The sequence below is a fragment of the Oncorhynchus kisutch genome, linkage group LG5 (assembly GCF_002021735.2).
Source record: "Oncorhynchus kisutch isolate 150728-3 linkage group LG5, Okis_V2, whole genome shotgun sequence".
Lineage (NCBI taxonomy): Eukaryota > Metazoa > Chordata > Actinopteri > Salmoniformes > Salmonidae > Oncorhynchus > Oncorhynchus kisutch.
This window is the reverse complement of record NC_034178.2, coordinates 14,356,886-14,376,128: the sequence shown is the minus strand read 5'-3', so window position 1 is coordinate 14,376,128 and position 19,243 is coordinate 14,356,886. Positions and strand designations below refer to the sequence as shown.

Here is a 19,243-nt window from a genome sequence, read left to right as displayed (position 1 = left end):
CTAAGCAGAGAGAGCACTGAAGAGAGACCACTGCTAAGCAGAGAGAGCACTGAACAGACCTCTGCTAAGCAGAGAGAGCATTGAACAGAGACCGCTGCTAAGCAGAGAGAGCACTGAACAGAGACCGCTGCAAAGCAGAGCCCACTGAACAGAGACCGCTGCTAAGCAGAGAGAGCACTGAACAGAGACCTCTGCTAAGCAGAGAGAGCACTGAACAGAGACCGCTGCTAAGCTGAGAGCGCATTGAACAGAGACCGCTGCTAAGCAGAGAGAGCACTGAACAGAGACCGCTGCTAAGCAGTGAGAGCACTGAACAGAGACCGCTGCTAAGCAGAGAGCGCACTGAACAGAGACCGCTGCTAAGCAGAGAGAGCACTGAAGAGAGACCACTGCTAAGCAGAGAGCACACTGAACAGACCTCTGGTAAGCAGAGAGAGCACTGAACAGAGACCGCTGCTAAGCAGAGAGAGCACTAAACAGACCGCTGCTAAGCAGAGAGAGCACTGAACAGACCGCTGCTAAGCAGAGAGCGCACTGAACAGACTGCTGCTAAGCAGAGAGCGCACTAAGCAGACCGCTGCTAAGCAGAGAGAGCACTGAACAGACCGCTGCTAAGCAGAGAGCGCACTGAACAGACCGCAGTTGCACTTGGCCAAATCAATTCTAGTAATTCATTAAATAATTATATATTTACTCTGACACGTCGCGACCCACCATTAACAGGTACGCGACCCATACTTTAAGAAAGGCTGTTCTACAACATTCTATAGTAAGTACCACCACACATGATCGAGGGATGCTATTGTGTACTATCGTTTTGTAGAGGCACGTCCAATATTAATGGAGTACAGTAGAAAACTCACAATTCACAAACATACAGGCCAGTGGTTAATTTGCCTTTTAATCATTTGATTTACTTAGAGACCCTTGTCAAACATTACCCTCTGAAAACTAGAGGTTGGCAACAGTTTTTAGTGTTGTTAACACCATGCTCTCGTACTCTGAGCTAATCAGAACACACTGTTTAGACATTGCCCCAGGCTGTCAGAATTGGAAGAAGTGGTGAGAGGCCTTCGGAAGCAGCGTTGGCATGGAACCCATCTGCCATCTGGTGCCCGTGCCGAGCAAGTCCAACCTGGCACCAAACCTCTGTCGCCTGGTTCCCGGCTTATCCACGTAACACATGGAGCCCCTTTCCACCAACCACTCTGGCATGATGAACGGACCCAGAGGCAAATACAATTGCCCACCACCCAGCGTACCCATGTGGCTTCCCATGCCCAAGCCCAACTCCACCCTGGGCTTCTGTCTAGCCTGCTGTGGCTGATCATGGACCAGCAGCTCCATCGGTTGGTTCTTTTGACTCTGCTGAAGAACCAAGCAGCAGCAGGAGCAGCAGCAACAGCAGCAGACGAAGCAGCAATAGCAGTAGGAGCAGCAGCAACAGCAGATGAAGCAGTAGTATCAGCAGCACCTGTCTGCTGCTAACAGCTCTGCTTCCTACACTGTCCAACTGCCCCATACTGGGCTCATCAATACCTGCCTAACTAGCAAAAAGATGATCTAGTCTGATCTAATCTGGACCAGTGGGGCATTAATGCAAATGGTTAACCCCATGCTTCAGCCATCTATATATAGCCACTATGCTTCATCAGTTTTATACACTGTAGGTGATCAGTCGTATTACTTAAATAACACCTATCTGATAATATGGGTCACGTAGGCCTACTTTTTAATAAATGTTATTGGGCTAATTTCAGGGGGTGGGAGAGGCATAGCATTTTAGAATGCCAATAACTGGCCATGCATTAAGTATTATGCTTATTTTTCTTTAAAAAATGCTGGAAAATCCAATTATGGATATGACAAATCCACTCCGCAAATGGCCTGTGGGCCACTTCACCTGCTCTTGGTAAAAGCATAAATCTATTCTGCTGGCAGCCGAGTTGGATGGCAGGGACAGCCAGTGTTAGTGATGTCATCCTCAGACGAGTCCTCAGCTCTTGGTCACTGGACGACTCCTATACTAGCTTTGTGTCACCTTATATTGGGCCTAAAGGCATTCAAACTGTGGTTATGGATTTTATATTGCATACACTAAGGGGTCAAATAGACAGGGGACCAGGGTCTGGTGGGATGGTAGGCCTAACTATTTTACAATTAATTTGTATTAGATCAGATGTTGATCCACCATTGACAAAAAGCACTCTTCAAAACCCTTTGAAGAATTCCCGCCAGAGTACTGTAGGGAAAGAAATGAAATCCTATCATTCAATCACTTTTGTATATTCATTGGCAACCAAACGATAAATGTTTTATTGGTTTATAACAATCAGTATTTCTGGGATCTACAAGCAATTTGGAAATCAACTCAGGCCCAAACCTGGCTTTATATTAACATTAAATACTGCATTTCATTGGTGCGAGGTTGGCCGTCACGTCTGTGCTTTTCTGGGAAGGACGGGAGGAGTAGCAGCATGCTCAATCTCATTTGTGTCAGAATTCTGCACAAGTTTCATGAGGAGACGGACAAACAAATAACAGGATGTGTGCTCAGAGGCGTTAAGATTCCTTCACCTCCACACCCAACCTTCATGGGGGTAAGGGTCAGGAGCTAAAGCATGCTGGGGAATCTGTCTTCTCCAGACAGTAGAGCCCCTTGCTGAAACTACAGAGGGACATCTGACTGGTATTGGGCTGGCCCAGTCAGAGATACTGAAGCAGAAAATTTGGATATTTGATAGGTGGAGAAAACTTCTTTAGGGTGGGCTAATGTGGCAGGAAGTGGGGTGCATGTTGGAGGAAGTGGTACCGCTGAACCATGAAAATTCTGCCGCATGTGGATGAGGTGAAACCACAAGGCTGTGCAGAGGAGACCGACACCGATGGGGGGGACCACGAGCTGCGGTGCAGGGAGCGTTGGGTGTTAAAGAGATACACCCCCTGGTATCTACCATTCAGTCCTGCTGTCTGTTACCCCCCTCTCACTGGAAGGATGCATTCACAGCGAGTCAACTGCAAGAATTCCATTTCAAATTTTTTCACAATCATAATCAATATTTTAACTTACGTCTAAAAAGTCTATTCAGTTATATCCCCCCCCCCCCACACACACACTGTGTTTTAACATATTTTTGCAGGAGGGAGGCTGCACAGGGTGCATCTGTGCGGGGACCGCAACGACCGAGCGGTCGACAGTAGAGGGGCCGTAGCGTGACTGCCGTAAAGAGTTCTAGTTCTCCTTCTTGCCCTCCATTTTGCCGTAAGTAGAGCCGGTTTTATTCACCTCAGACACACTGATCAGGCGGCGCACTGCTATGGAGGCTGTGGAGAGAGGAGACAGAGAGATATTTGTCAATAATTAGTAGAAAGAAAGCCGAAGACAAAAAAAAAAAGAAGAGGTATAATACAAATGAACAAAGTGCAGATACAGGAGTAGGCAATCACATGTACATACAATACAAGGCTCAACACGGGCGACCAAAACACTCACATTTCAGTCATCATGTGCTGTTGGAATTAACATTTCAAAAGTCTTTCCCCAAAAAAACTTTCCCGATTTAAATGTTGACTGCAAAGATAGAATCAGGAAAACGGAATTTACGAAAAGATAAAACAGACTTTATAGGGCACTACAAACTGTAGAGTGACTGTTCAGAATCGCTAACAATAGTATCGGGTCAAATTCACACCATATGTATTGAATTTAAAAAAATGACCAGTTGCACAACGTTTCGGAGCAGGTGTATGGCGAACCAGTTACCAACACCTGCGCAGAACGTTGTGCGACAGGTCATTCATATGCTTACCTAAGTAGTTAGATGGTTTTTCATTAAATGTATTAGATAGACATGCTTCTAATATCCGTACATTATTGACCCGTGACTGACAACGTTGAAGTACGTTAGCTAAAACCCTCAAACCAGGTGACGTCAGACGTCTACTTAAGTAAGCAATAGGGGGGGGAAAAGCCTGTCTATCGTGTTCATTGATTGGGTTAAGACGAACCGTCACTCCAAAACTAGCGGACCAATGGAGACTCATTGTCTACGCCTCCCTCTAAACCGCGCCCTTCATGGAAAAAATGACAAAACTCGCAATCGAAAAAGGGGTTCATTTTCAAATATTTGTTCAAATAATTTGTCATAGAGTTTTGATCTCGCTTTAAAATTATTTGCTTACGAGTTTTGGGGTTTTGCTTTTGATGTCTTATTTTTCTTTACAATTCTATACATTTTGCTTTCAATTGTTGAGTTTTTGATTTCAGCATCCATTATTTCACCCGTCCTTAAAATAATAATCAAATTTATTTTTCATGTTTTTCATTTTTAATTCAATACATGTGGCGTGAATTTGACCCCATACAATAGCACCTTTTTTTTTAGATTGTTGAGGAAAAAAAATCTAACCAAACAATCAATGCGAATATGATAGTCAAGTTAAAACCCCCTTAGGTCAAAGGGCCCAGGGCTGGGTTAGCTATTGGATTTAGAATTTTAGGACCTCTTGTTCGTATAAAAATATAAATACATCTTTTTGGATTAAACATTTAATTTAGTCTTACTGCTATTAGCCCTTATTAACGTATTGAATAACATTCATACAAGGCACAACAGATAGTCGTAAGTTTTGAAGTGTCTGTCCTATATCTAATTGATATATAAGTTATAAATTATTATTACCTGTATTTAACCCCTTTGTTTTTGGCACTAAAGTACTTCCATATATATTTCCATTCGTTTTTAAAATCTCGTATCGGTCTGTCTACCTTCAGACGAGTCTTGTGAGAATCCTGTATGTGTTCGTGAGAGTCTTATCTTTCCATAGAGGGGTCATATTAGTTTGTACCTCAAACCATTCCGACAATACAACAGATAACTCCATCTTAAACAGACAGACTTTGATGGGGATTTTGTTACGCTCATTTGATTTCCGCAGGTGCGCTTACATAATTTAAAAGATGGCTATTCATCATCAGCCTGGTTCTGTATGGAATGCAAAACCACTGGTCAAGTTATTAATTAGCGCTCAGTGGTGAAAAAAATTGGTGCGACCAAATCTTGTGCTGGTGCCATCAACTGAAAAAGTTGTTAGCACCAGTCCCACCAGCAGAAAAGGGTAGTCTAGAGCCATGCTTTATTTACACTATACATTTAGAGCAGATAAATGTGTATTTATTTAACGAGGCAAGTCAGTTAAGAACAAATTCTTATTTACAATGACAGCCTACGGGCCAAACTCGGACGATGCTGTGCTAATTGAGTGCCGCCCTAATGGGACTCCCAATCATGGCCGGATGTGATACAGCCTGAATTCGAACCAGGGACTGTAGTGGCGCCTCTTGCACTGAGATGCAGTGCCTTAGACCACTGCGCCACTCGGGAGCCCAAGTCCTGGACTACAACGCATGCTTAATGGAGAATCTCTATTGAAATAGCTTTTTAGTCTAGAACTAGGCTTATTCTGTGTTTGGGAAACCAGCCAATAATGAGTCAAAATGAGATTATATAGTACAGGAAGGACCTAACAACATAAGAACTTGGAAAAGGCAGTAGGCTTAGCGCAGGCTAAATGGGTGGCATCCGCACCGATGATGCAGAAGATCAGGAAGCCGACGATGAGGAGGGGAGAGCCGCTGACAAACACCCCACAGGCGAAGTTGAGGAGGGGGGTGAGAAGCAGGGTGGCCCAGAAGAGGAAGTTGAGCAGCGTCCACAGCCGACGGGGGGGCTTGATGGTGGGACCGGGGAAACTGCCCTCCTTCTCGTAGTGCTCCTGCAGTGCATCCTACAGAAAGAGAAAGGAAGAAAGAGAGAATGTTGTCAATATTATATTAGTGGAGAGAGTCATTGACTTATGGCTAGAAAGGGTAAATAAATGGAAGGGAAAGCCGAGTTCCCAGCACCTTCTGCTGGTAGAGCTTGTGAAGCCAGGTTGCACACTCCTTCTCGTCCTCTGGGATTTCCTCCACTGGGTACCGCCTATACAGGAAGGAGAGGAACTGTCAGTTCAGTACAACGCTTCTAAAGGGCAGCAAGTCACTGTACTGGTGATACAGTAAGTCAGCAGGTCAAAGGACCCATAGCGCACATTTAGGATCAGTGCCCTGCCTTTGTTTGTGGGAGAGGGACAGGCGCCACCTACTTGATATTCATATCGGCCATGTACTTCTTTCCACTGACGATGCCGTGCAACGTTGGGACCTTCTTGTCTCTGAAATTTAGTGTCACGTCGTACACAGCAGATACTGAGAAAGGAAAGAGTGCGAACATGAGTGTGATGCTGTAAATGTGTGTGTGCAGGTGCCTGTGCGTGTGTGTCCCACCTGTGCCTTTGAGACAGCTCAGTGTTGTGGTGAAGCCTTTGGTTCTGGGCAGTAGATGGTATTTGAGTTTTGGCAGACCTTTACTCTCGGCTACCTCCATACTGATCTCATGCTTCTTCGGTGTGAAACGGGTACCTTCACAGTACAAGAGGAACTGAAGAAAGAGAGAGAGAAGTCAACACACACGCACACTGTTGCAGTCTTTGGAGGGTAAACACTTAACACACTAAAGCTCATGACCTTGTAATCCCCGTTTGACCCACTGGAAACTACAGAAGGTAGGAACGCCAACAAAGGTGAACAACCTCAGACACACCCTGCCTTTCTTGCTACACTGTCCACAGTAACACGAACACATGCACAAACACACGCACAGACAGAGTCTCAGTTGTATTTCTTTGATTACACCCCTCAGACCCTCGCTCTCTTGCATCCCCCCCCCCAGATTGTGTGCACGTACCCACCAACAATTCTGGGGCGTGTTTATTTGGACACTCAGCGGAAAACATTATGCAACGGTAAACAGAAATATGCGTTTTTCATCTGTTTGATGCTTAATGAACATGCCCCAGGGTACAACTCCATACAGAGACGCGCGGACGGTCAGAGGGAGAGGGGCAAGCGTCATTGTGTTGTCGGTTTGTCGTCCTACTCACCCACATAAACTCAGGGTAATCCTTTAGCTGGGCCAGACCTTTGAACACAGTGTCTCTGTCCTCCTCCCACTTCCTCTTACAGAAGACAATCTCGAGGAAGTACCAGGTCCAGCCAATCAGAGGCACCTTCAGCAGTTCGTACTTGGCCAAGACCTTTGAAGCCTGAGAAGACAAGACGACTTTATTCAGCCAACCTACCAAACATTTTATTTTCATAAACAGTAGATAAAGGCGGCTAAACTCAATCCACCTCTCTCACACACACACACACTCACTCCAAGCACGCCGTAGCGTTCACACATGGTCCAGCCACAGAGGAAGTCGATCTCGTAGTTGTGGTTGAGGATGATGATGACGTGCTCCTTGCCAAATTTGTCCACCGTGGCCTGGTCTGCGAATATGGTGCATTCTGTACCCGACCACCACTCCAGCAGCATCACCAGCTCTACAGGACAGAGAGGGCCAGTAGAGAGTTAAGACAACGAACCAGTGTAAACTCCATCACAATGAACCACCCAGTCACATCAAACTGCTGTCAATTCCCCCCCCCCACAAAAGACGCGATCAGGACACGCAGGTTGAAATTTCAAAACCAACTATATTAATTTGGGGACAGGTCAATATGCAAATACAGTGGGGCAAAAAAGTATTTTGTCAGCCATCAATTGTGCAAGTTCTCCCACTTTAAAAGATGAGAGGCCTGTAATTTTCATCATAGGTACACTTCAACTATGACAGACAAAATTAGAAAAAAAATCCAGAAAAATCACATTGTAGGATTTTTTATTTATTTATTTGTAAATTATGGTGGAAAATAAGTATTGTCACCTACAAACAAGCAAGATTTCTGGCTCTCACAGACCTGTAACTTATTCTTTAAGAGTCTCCTCTGTCCTCCACTCGTTACCTGTATTAATGGCACCTGTTTGAACTTGTTATCAGTATAAAAGACACCTGTCCACAACCTCAAACAGTCACACTCCAAACTCCACTATGGCCAAGACCAAAGTGCTGTCAAAGGACACCAGAAACAAAATTGTAGACCTGCACCAGGCTGGGAAGACTGAATCTGCAATAGGTAAGCAGTTTGGTTTGAAGAAATCAACTGTGGGAGCAATTATTAGGAAATGGAAGACATACAAGACCACTGATAATCTCCCTCGATCTGGGGCTCCACGCAAGATCTCGCCCCGGGGGGTCAAAATGATCACAAGAACGGCGAGCAAAAATCCCAGAACCACACGGGGGGAACTAGTGAATGACCTGCAGAGAGCTGGGACCAAAGTAACAAAGCCTACCATCAGTAACACACTACGCCGCCAGGGACTCAAATCCTGCAGTGCCAGACGTGTCCCCCTGCTTAAGCCAGTACATGTCCAGGCCTGTCTGAAGTTTGCTAGAGAGCATTTGGATGATCCAGAAGAAGATTGGGAGAATGGTCATATGGTCAGATGAAACCAAAATATAACTTTTTGGTAAAAACTCAACTCATCGTGTTTGGAGGACAAAGAATGCTGAGTTGCATCCAAAGAACACCATACCTACTGTGAAGCATGGGGGTGGAAACATCATGCTTTGGGGCTGCTTTTCTGCAAAGGGACCAGGACGACTGATACGTGTAAAGGAAAGAATGAATGGATGTATCGTGAGATTTTGAGTGAAAACCTCCTTCCATCAGCAAAGGCGTTGAAGATTAAACGTGGCTGGGTCTTTCAGCATGACAATGATCCCAAACACACTGCCCGGGCAACGAAGGAGTGGCTTCGTAAGAAGCATTTCAAGGTCCTGGAGTGGCCTAGCCAGTCTCCAGATCTCAACCCCATAGAAAATCTTTGGAGGGAGTTGAAAGTCTGTGTTGCCCAGCAACAGCCCCAAAACATCACTGCTCTAGAGGAGATCTGCATGGAGGAATGGGCCAAAATACCAGCAACAGTGTGTGAAAACCCTGTGAAGACTTACAGAAAACGTTTGACCTCTGTCATTGCCAACAAAGGGTATATAACAAAGTATTGAGATTAAGTATTTGGTCAATAACAAAAGTTTTTTTCCACCATAATTTGCAAATAAATTCATTAAAAATCCTACAATGTGATTTTCTGGATTTTTTTTCTTATTTTGTCTGTCATAGTTGAAGTGTACCTATGATGAAAATTTACAGGCCTCTCTTATCTTTTAAAGTGGGAGAACTAACACAATTGGTGGCTGACTAAATACTTTTTTGCCCCACATAATCCACAGATAAAATGGTAAACCGAGTGTGTTTCTAGTAATATCTCCTCCTTCAGGCTGCTTCTTCTTCTCTGGACTTTATATGGAGGTTGGCAACCAACTTTAACGTGCATTACCACCACCAACTGCTCTGGATTGTGGACCTCAGTTCGTCTTTCATTCACCCACGTGGGTATACGCTCCTAAAAACCAATGAGGAGATGGGAGAGGCGGGACTTGCAGTGCATCAAGCATCACAAATAGAACCAAGTTCTATTTTGGCGCCTGGCTACGCAGACGTGGGTGCAATGACTGAATAACATGTGTACATTTATTTTGCCCCGTTCGTGCACGCGATGGGAGCGGTGTGGTCAGAATGTAACCAGTCGCAACGAATTACATTACAGTAGTCTCAATTCCGACAAAACATTGAACCTGTAAAAATCACATCAGTGTAAACTCAGTTAACAACAGTGTATGTTTATGCTAGGAAACAAGCTATGTTACACACACCTCTAGTGGTTAGAGCATTGGACTAGTAACCGAGAGGTTGCAATATCAAATCCCCGAGCTGACAAGTTTTAAAAAAATCTGTCATTCTGCCCCTGAACAAAGCAGTTAACCCACTGTACTATCTACGCATCAACCAGTCAGCCTTAGTCTGTTCCTAATTATTAAACACACCGTCAACGATTAACCAAATTATTTTTATGTTTGATTATTAAAACGACAAATTGACTGAAGTTGGTTCAATTACTTGAATTCCATTTAGATATTTTTGTGTGAGCACAATGCCCGTTTCTCTAGAGAGAAATCCTATCAAGCACAAGAGACATCAAATCAAGAACGAACTGTGGGATGCTGTAGGAAGTTGTAGTTTTCAACAGACAAAATATTCAACCTAGTTCTGTGCAGAAAATGTAGTAATGAACTACAATGACCAAAATCCATTGCGCCCATTGTTCACCGGCAGCCCCACACACAGACCGCATGAGAGAGGAATGCACACAACACAGCAATGAGAGGGGCTAGAGGGGAATGCCAAAACCAGTACACTATGTGGGTGGAGTTTGCACTGCATTTAAGACTGGTTTATTTTGGGACAACAGACAGAATGTGCTGCTCTGAGTCGATGTGAATGTGCTGTGCTGCTCCCCCCCCCCCCCCCCACACACACACACACAAACAAACAAACACACGACCCGAGACTATGAGTGTGACTCACGGCTCCAGAGGGAGTAGGAGAGGCGGGTGTTGATCTTTCTGTAGAGCTGCCTGTCGATGGGCCATAGGACGCAGGTGCAGAGCTGAATGAAGTTGATGATGAGGCCGCTGACCACAAACACAAATCCAACGAGCAGCTGCACGATGAACAGACTCTTGATGTACGCTATCAGCCCCATGACCAGGGCTGTCTGGGGGCTAGCAGGGCTGCCAATGCACTACGGCCGACCTGGGGGAGAAAACCATGAAAGAAACTATGCATTTCCATTTAATTCGGTGGAAAATACCACCAGGTAGCACCGGTTCTCCATATGACGTTGAGAAATAGTGCATTGTGGGTAGTTCAGAAGATATCCAAAAGAAGTTAATAAATATGTACAAAAAATAACATAACTATGATCATGACTACAATTCAGTTACTAAGTATTTGACCACACTGTTGTTACTTCGGTGAGTAAAAACTTATGCTTCCTACCCTTCAAAAGAGGATGTTTATGAATATGAGTCGGGAAAAGAGTTTCCCCTGACCAACTGATCTGACCAGGAATAGGTCTGAGCCTTATTGGCTATGACGAGGACCCAGAGTTCTCTTAGACTGGTCCCATGGTCAGGGAAAACTCCTGACCCCTTCGATGAGGCTGGGTTAATAGTGGAAGGGTGATAATGTTCAGAAATTCCAGTGCAACTAACCACGGTGGGTTCCCTTCACAAGCCCCGTTTGCACGGCCCGTCAGCCAATACTACAGACCTGTGGGACAGAGAAGAACATCATTACAACCTAGTCACAATCAGTTTAACAGTCAGCCATGCGCAAGGTCCTAAACGGTATCCTAACAGCCATCGATAAGAGACATTACTGTGCAGCCGTATTAATCGACCTGGCCAAGGCTTTCGACTCTGTCAATCACCACATTCTTATCGGCAGACGCAACAGCTTTGGTTTCTCAAATGATTGCCTCGCCTGGTTCACCAACTACTTCTCTGATAGAGTTCAGTGTGTCAAATCGGAGGGCCTGTTGTCCGGACCTCTGGCAGTCTCTATGGGGGTGCCACAGGGTTCAATTCTCGGGCCGACTTTTCTCTGTAACTATCAATGATATCGCTCTTGCAGCGGGTGATTATTTGATCCACCTCTACGCAGACGACACCATTCTGTATACATCTGACCTTTTTTGGACACTGTGTTAACAAACCTCCAAACGAGCTTCAATGCCATACAACACTCCTTCCGTGGCCTGCAACTGCTCTTAAATGCAAGTAAAACAAAATGCATGCTCTTCAACCGATCGCTGCCCGCACCTGCCCGCCCGTCCCGCATCACTACTCTGGACGGTTCTGACTTGTGGACAACTACAAATACCTAGGTGTCTGGTTAGACTGTAAACTCTCCTTCCAGACTCACATTTTAAGAATCTCCAATACAAAATTAAATCTAGAATCTGCTTCCTATTTCGCAACAAAGCATCCTTCACTCATGCTGCCAAACATACCCTCGTAAAACTGACCATCCTACCGATCCTCGACTTCGGCGATGTCTGTCATTTACAAAATAGCCTCCAAAACTCTACTCAACAAATTGGATGCAGTCTATCACAGTGCCATCCGTTTTGTCACCAAAGCCCCATAGCCCCTCTAATTCTCTCTTTCTTTCTCTCTCTCAGAGGACCTGAGCCCTAGGACCATGCCCCAGGACTACCTGACATGATGACTCCTTGCTGTCCCCAGTCCACCTGACCGTGCTGCTGCTCCAGTTTCAACTGTTCTGCCTTATTATTATACGACCATGCTGGTCATTTATGAACATTTGAACATCTTGGCCATGTTCTGTTATAATCTCCACCCGGCACAGCCAGAAGAGGACTGGCCACCCCACATAGCCTGGTTCCTCTCTAGGGTTATTCCTAGGTTTTGGCCTTTCTAGGGAGTTTTTCCTAGCCACCGTGCTTCTACACCTGCATTGCTTGCTGTTTGGGGTTTTAGGCTGGGTTTCTGTACAGCACTTTGAGATATCAGCTGATGTACGAAGGGCTATATAAATTTGATTTGATTTGATATACTACCCACCACTGCGACCTGTACGCTCTTTGTTGGCTGGCCCTCGCTACATATTCGTCTCCAAACCCACTGGCTCCAGGTCATCTACAAGTCTCTGCTAGGTAAAGCTCCGCCTTATCTCAGCTCACTGGTCACCATAGCAGCACCCACCCGCACACGCTCCAGCAGGTATATCTCACTGGTCACCCCCAAAGCCAATTCTTCCTTTGGCTGCCTTTCCTTCCAGTTCTCTGCTGCCAATGACTGGAACGAACTGCAAAAATCACTGAAGCTGGAGACTCCTATCTCCCTCACTAGCTTTAAGCACCAGCTGTCAGAGCAGCTCACAGATCACTGCACATAGCCCATCCAACTACCTCACCCCCCATACTGTATTTATTTATCTTGTTCCTTTACACCCCAGTATCTCTACTTGCACATTCATCTTCTACACATCTACAATTCCAGTGTTTAATTGCTATATTGTAATTACTTCACCACCATGGACAATTTATTGCCTTACCTCCCTTATCCTACCTCATTTGCACACACTGTATATAGACTATGTTTGTTTATTCTGTGTGTAACTCTGCGTTGTTGTATGTGTCGAACTGCTTTGCTTTATCTTGGCCAAGTCACCGTTGCAAATGAGAACTTGTTCTCAACTAGCCTACCTAATTAAATAAAGGTGAAATATATATATATTTTTTTAAAGACTGGAAGATCTGAACAATCTTAACTCTTTCCCAAAACAGAATCTAACTTGCACCAAATGGCCGCTAACAATTTTTTTTAAAGACTAAACAACATACAACTGAATAATTCAGAGAACTGTGCCCAAAAAAAATAGAGCAGGTTAATTCTGAGGAGCTCAGCAGACAACCAGTCAGTTTCTGTGACTTATTTCCATTTCCCCAATATTAAATAGGAAACTATCAGGTTAAAAACACAGCTTGCCCACAAAAATAAACTCCCTTCCACCCAAATGGCGTTGCACATAACCTCCCTCCCACTGATATGTACATGTCCGCATACCCACACACACATATACGCTCACACACCCTTTCACCTATTTGGAAAAAGGCCAGCAACTCCTTACTCACTCCCTTTCTCACACACACACACACGCAATTCAGTGTTTTGCCAACTTTATTTTCAAAGTCACAGCACAGACTTGCCTTGCTGCAACACAGCTGCAGTCCCCAAAGTAGCGTTTTCGCCCCCTCTCCTGCCGCACACCCTCTCCCCTTGCTTCTATGCCTGTCAATCAAATACATTTTATATAGCCCTTTTTACATCAGCAGTTGTCACAAAGTGTTAACTGTTCGTGTGATGTTGCTGTGACTTCTGTTGCAGATAGATAATCCCAGAATTGAGTGGGAAAAGTCGCCAAATGCTATTAAAACCCCTTGGTGGCAAACTCTCCAAGGCAGCCTGATAAGTAGCTGCATTTGTTGCTAGGCTCTTAACAATAACAGTCTCTGGAGCGGTTTCAAAACTCTCTAAATAAAAATAGAGATAAAGTCTCTAAATTGGCAACACTTGCCCCATTCAACCTCTCTGGGATTCTGGTGTGTCCTCTTTTCTTAATCTAGACCCCCCACACACCCTCAAACTGCAGCCCTGCATCACTCCACTCCCTTCCACATATTACTATCATTAGTAATACTACAGAATTAGTCATACTTTATCCACTACAGAAATCTCACCTACTGTGCCCCAATTCCTATGTCCAATCTCAATAATAAAATAGGCTACTTTCCAAAGCTATACCGAACCCATCCTAAAACAGTGATAACTACAGTGGCCTAATAACAGAATGAGCATTAAGTCAAAGTTACACTGTTTTTGTCAAATCACATCCTAGAAACAAAATCAATGGCTGTGTGTGTTCGTGTGTGTACTACAGGCCAGCTGTACCAACTCCACAGGAGTTCTTACCTACAGAGCGTGGACTTGAGTAACCTCAGTACCCACTGAACCAATTTGAATCAATGTTGGCACCAATGCTTATTGTTGGAACCCATTGAATGGTTTAATCACTATGACCTTGACCTTTTGTCAATATTCCAGCAGCCCAAAAGGCATTTTCTGAGAAAAAAACAACATGTATCTGACCAGCATCTACTCAAATCACTTGAACATATAGGGCTGAGGGAACATAGGGCTGTGGGAACTGAGGTAACGTAGGGCTGTGGGAACTGAGGTAACGTAGGGCTGTGGGAACTGAGGGAACATAGGGCTGTGGGAACTGAGGGAACATAGGGCTGAGGAAACTGTGGGAACTGAGGGAACATAGGGCTGAGAGAACAGACTTGGTCCCTCTGAACACACTAACTCTCACCCTCCTGTGTGTGTGTAACGGAGTTGGATTCATAACCTCACTACTTAGCGTGGGTGGAGACATTTCAAGCTATCAAACTGCTAGCTTTTCTATAGTTGGCTAAGACACTGTCGAGCGGGCAGTAGTGGTGCCGTGACCCGGATCTACAGCTGCACTCTGCTTAACGACTGGGGTCACTGGAGTGAGTTTAGGAGGTGCGAGTGTAACCGAGTTGGATTCATAACCTCATTCCACAGCTTGTAATGTCTCCACCTGTGCTTTCGAACTGCTATCTTTTCAAGATCAAGGTTCAGTAAGGACTTGTGAGGAAGGAAGCTATACTGTTAAGCAAGCAGTGACACGTGTGCAAATTTCTCCGTGAGCTCACTAGGATTTCCCAATCCACTTTCTCAATACTTCAAGGTTCTGTTCTAACTTCACTGCCCCGAAGAGTTGTGATAGATGCCATAAAGCCAAGGCATAACAGGGTGTGTGGTGTAGGTCTGTAGGAACCATGTTTTAAATGGCCCATTAAACGAAGGCCATTTCCTGCACTGAAGGCCAGAAAACTTCCTTATCCGACACTCAAGAATCAAGCAGACATCCACAAAGGCGGGTGACATTCTCTACGGATACTGATCTTTGGTATAGGCTATCAAACTTCAGGTTTGTCCCACATTGACATCAGGTTGCAATGCAGTGGACTGCTTCCTTCACCAAACAACCACGGCAGTCAAACGTAAAAACGGTAGCCGGCAAAATCAACTCTGCAAACAAGTCTAATTATAATACAAACAGTTGCTATGGTGCGTCTGGCATCTGCAAGGAGATAATAGCATGCATGCTTAAAATTTTTACTTCCGGTATAGCCTATCTATTTCTCTACAATAGGAGCATTGAGGTTTAACACGGAGACATTTTTTCTTTGACTAGTAATTCCATTGTCCAACGATGTCAATATTCATAAAATAACATCCCATTCACACCAATAACCCCTGGGAAATGAGCATAAATACCACTAACCTTGTTCTGGAAGAGAGAGCAAGTCGTTTTGTCAAAGTGTGAAACCCTAGCTTTGCCCACAGACAGGAACAGAGTGAGAATTACTAATAGTGGGAAAGAGTTTGAGAAACACCAGCGCTCCTCGGTAAATATGAGTGAACTTTGGAGTCTTGCCGAAGAGACTAATGACATCTCACAAGCCCGTCCATTAGCAGAGTGGGAAACTTGTCCCCACACAGAACAAAAAGGAGAGGGATACGCTCCCTCAGCCTGCCTGCCAAAGCGCTGCCTGGTGAGGGGGGATGGGGAGAGGGCGGAGAGGGGATGGGGAGGAGGGGATGTCTGCCATCACCTGATCCCCTCAGACGAATGGCTGGCCGTCAATACTGGGCCAACGAACTGAGTGACACACACACACACAAAGAGGTTAAAAAAGTTCAGCCATTTTTCACCAGGTATAAGGGGGGTGGGGGAGACCGCGTCCTGCTTTCGTCCCCCCCCGACACAAACTCTATTCTAATCACTGAATGAAATTGAGTGGAAGAAATAGAACACGTGTTAAAACTTGTATTTTTTTTTAAGTCTATACACAGGCCAAGACATTTTGGGGATGTTCAGTTGTCTCAACTCATCTCTTGATTTCTATGGGAATGGTGCTTGTATAGGCTGCTTGTCTATTAGTTTGAGACCAAATGGTGTCATCGTGTTATTTCATGATCATTTGATGATTTACCCAAATATTTCCTAAGAAGTCCACTGTTTGCCAACTAGGGGGCCTCAGACAAAACTACAAACATCTCACATATAGTATGTATGTAGGCATTAACACATTGTGAAATGTCATTTTGTCTTAATGTGATTTCTGATGTAGGGGGTCCCCATATATTTGTTTAAGCGTTTCAGTGAGTCTTGAAACAGAAACGATTTACAACCCCTGGCCTAGCCTACATGGCAGGCAAAGGATGTAAATTGCCATTGATTATGTACCAGGTTAATTCCATTTAGCAGGCTACCAAGTATGCAAGGGTACACACACACACACACACACACACACACACACACACACACACACACACACACACACACACACACACACAATGCCTGATTGGATGTGGGTTGTGGCAGAGATTAGCAATAGCCACTCAGGGCTAAACTGATTAACAGGGAGAAACAGCCTGGCCTCCATTGGCCTTCCGAAGGCCAAAACAGGCTAAACTTGGTCAAGATGTTTAGCAGCAGAAGGTCCCGAGCCATGTCTGAACAAATAAGACAAACCCACAGAAGTCAACAACCAACCAAGCCCAGTCTACACTCTCCCGAAACCAGTGTCAGGCAGTAGAATAGATTTTAATTTATAGTTTGTGGTTGCCCACAGCCTCAAGCAGTTGGAGTCAACAAACATACCAGTCATGTCTGTAAAGTTCTTATAAATTCTGGCGCGATCCTCGACTGCTCCCTCAACAGGACTTACCAGTAGGTATAGTATGCGATCGCCAGCACCACCAGTGCCCCACACAGCCCTGTAAAGAGCATCACGGCCCCCTGGTTCAGCATCTTCACCCCCCTCCTTGATTACCTCACCCCCCCCCAAAGGAAAGAAAAAAGGATAACGGAAAAGAAAGAGATGAAAATCTCCAAAGCGTTTTAAGAGGAGGACGAGGGGGAGTCAGTGTCCACGGTGCCCGAGACTCATGCTAATACGCATTGGAGACTATGATGACAGCATGAACACTAAATCCCAAGGAAAAGAGGAGGATGAGGAGGGAGCGTCCATCTGCGCAACAAGAAAGCAACTCAGGTGAGAAACGAAAGAGCTAGTCGGTGACGGCTTCGCACCAGATCCCCACAAGACGAGAACAATAATCAAGACACACTGGTTTAAAAGTGTTAAAACAGACGGAACACAGAAGGAGCCTCTCCTTTGTACAGGGAGGAAAATGAGAGATGTTGGATAACAAAGCTCTAATCTGGCCCAGAACAGATTAGCACTGCTTAGTGCTCTTGCAGAAGCACCCTGGATAAATCACCATCCATTTGTACGGGGGGGGGGGGGGGGGGGGGGGGTGGAGAAGCTCAGCTGCTGTGATGGGTCCAGCAATGAGGAAGGGCCTGGGTCGTGTTCAATAGTCACCAAAATGGAAGAAAGCAGATGGAAACTGGGAGTGCCTGGATTGGTCTGATAAAATGCAAATTTTTACTTTCCGTTGCTCAATGTTTTAAAACGCTTTGTTACAGTCCTACAGTCCAGGAATAGATATAGCCCTTGGTTCACTCCAGACCTGTCTGCCCTCAACCAGCACAAAACTTGTGGTGGACTGCAATAGCATCGAATAGTCCCCGCGATATGCAACTGTTCAGGGAAGTTAGGAACCAACATACACAGGCAGTTAGGAAAGCTAAGGCTAGCTCTTTCAAACATAAATTTGCATCCTGTAGCTCTAACTCCAAAAAGTTTTGGGACACTGTAAAGTCCATGGAGAACAAGAGCACCTCCTCCCAGCTGCCCACTGCACTGAGGCTAGGTAACACTGTCACCACCGATAAATCCACGATAATCGAGAATTTCAATAAGCATTTCTCTACGGCTGGCAATGCTTTCCTCCTGGCTACCCCAAACCAAGCCAAGAGCTCCAAGCCTCCCCAGCTTCTCCGTCACACAAATCCAGATAGCAGATGTTCTGAAAGAGCTGCAAAACCTGGACCCGTGCAAATCAGCTGGGCTAGACAATCTGGACCCTCGCTTTCTAAAATGATCTGCCAAAATTATTGCAACCCCTATTACCAGTCTGTTCAACCTCTCTTTCATATCGTCTGAGATCCCTAAAGATTGGAAAGCTGCCGCGGTCATCCACCTCTTCAAAGGGGGTGACACTCTAGACCCAAACTGTTATACACCTATATACATCCAATAAGTGGACACTACAAATACCTAGGTGTCTGGCTAGACTGTAAACTCTCCTTCCAGACTCATATTAAACATCTCCAATCCAAAATTAAATCTAGAATCAGCTTTCTATTCCGCAACAAAGCCTCCTTCACTCATGCTGCCAAACATACCCTCGTAAAACTGACCATCCTACCAATCCTCGACTTCGGTGATGTCATTTACAAAAGCCTCCAACACTCTACTCAGCAAACTGGATGCAGTCTATCACAGTGCCATCCGTTTTGTCACCAAAGCCCCATATACCACCCACCACTGCGACCTGTATGCTCTAAATCGGCTGGCCCTCGCTACATATTCGTCGCCAGACTCACTGGCTCCAGGTCATCTATAAGTCTTTGCTAGGTAAAGCTCTGCCTTAACTCAGGTTCACTGGTCACAATAACAACACCCACCCGTAGCACGCGCTCCAGCAGGTATATCTCACTTGTCATTCTCAAAGCCAACACCTCCTTTGGCCGTCTTTCCTTCCAGTTCTCTGCTGCCAATGACTGGAACGAATTGCAAAAATCGCTGAAGCTGGAGAC

The 19,243-nt window shown here is 45.1% G+C and overlaps 1 protein-coding gene across 12 annotated transcripts in view; it reads right to left on the bottom strand.

Moving 5' to 3' along the window:
• Positions 1 to 887: 887 nt before the first annotated feature.
• LOC109890692 (1-acyl-sn-glycerol-3-phosphate acyltransferase gamma) overlaps positions 888 to 19,243 on the bottom strand; it is a 31,884-nt gene continuing 13,528 nt past the window's right edge. For 4 of the 12 annotated variants that reach the window (XM_031824546.1, XM_031824547.1, XM_031824550.1 and 1 more), the window contains 9 exons: positions 11,104 to 11,161; positions 10,415 to 10,642; positions 7,257 to 7,426; positions 6,982 to 7,143; positions 6,326 to 6,479; positions 6,145 to 6,247; positions 5,906 to 5,981; positions 5,589 to 5,787; positions 2,289 to 3,324 (listed from right to left, as the gene is read on the bottom strand). In XM_031824546.1, coding sequence (XP_031680406.1) covers positions 3,233 to 3,324; positions 5,589 to 5,787; positions 5,906 to 5,981; positions 6,145 to 6,247; positions 6,326 to 6,479; positions 6,982 to 7,143; positions 7,257 to 7,426; positions 10,415 to 10,592 — 1,134 coding nt within the window. In that variant the 5' untranslated portion in view covers positions 10,593 to 10,642; positions 11,104 to 11,161 and the 3' untranslated portion in view covers positions 2,289 to 3,232. Of the gene's footprint in view, positions 3,325 to 5,588; positions 5,788 to 5,905; positions 5,982 to 6,144; positions 6,480 to 6,981; positions 7,144 to 7,256; positions 7,427 to 10,414; positions 11,162 to 15,793; positions 16,145 to 17,243; positions 17,732 to 19,243 lie in introns of those variants that run through there. The other 8 variants (XM_031824541.1, XM_031824543.1, XM_031824549.1 and 5 more) reach the window with 7 other exon arrangements.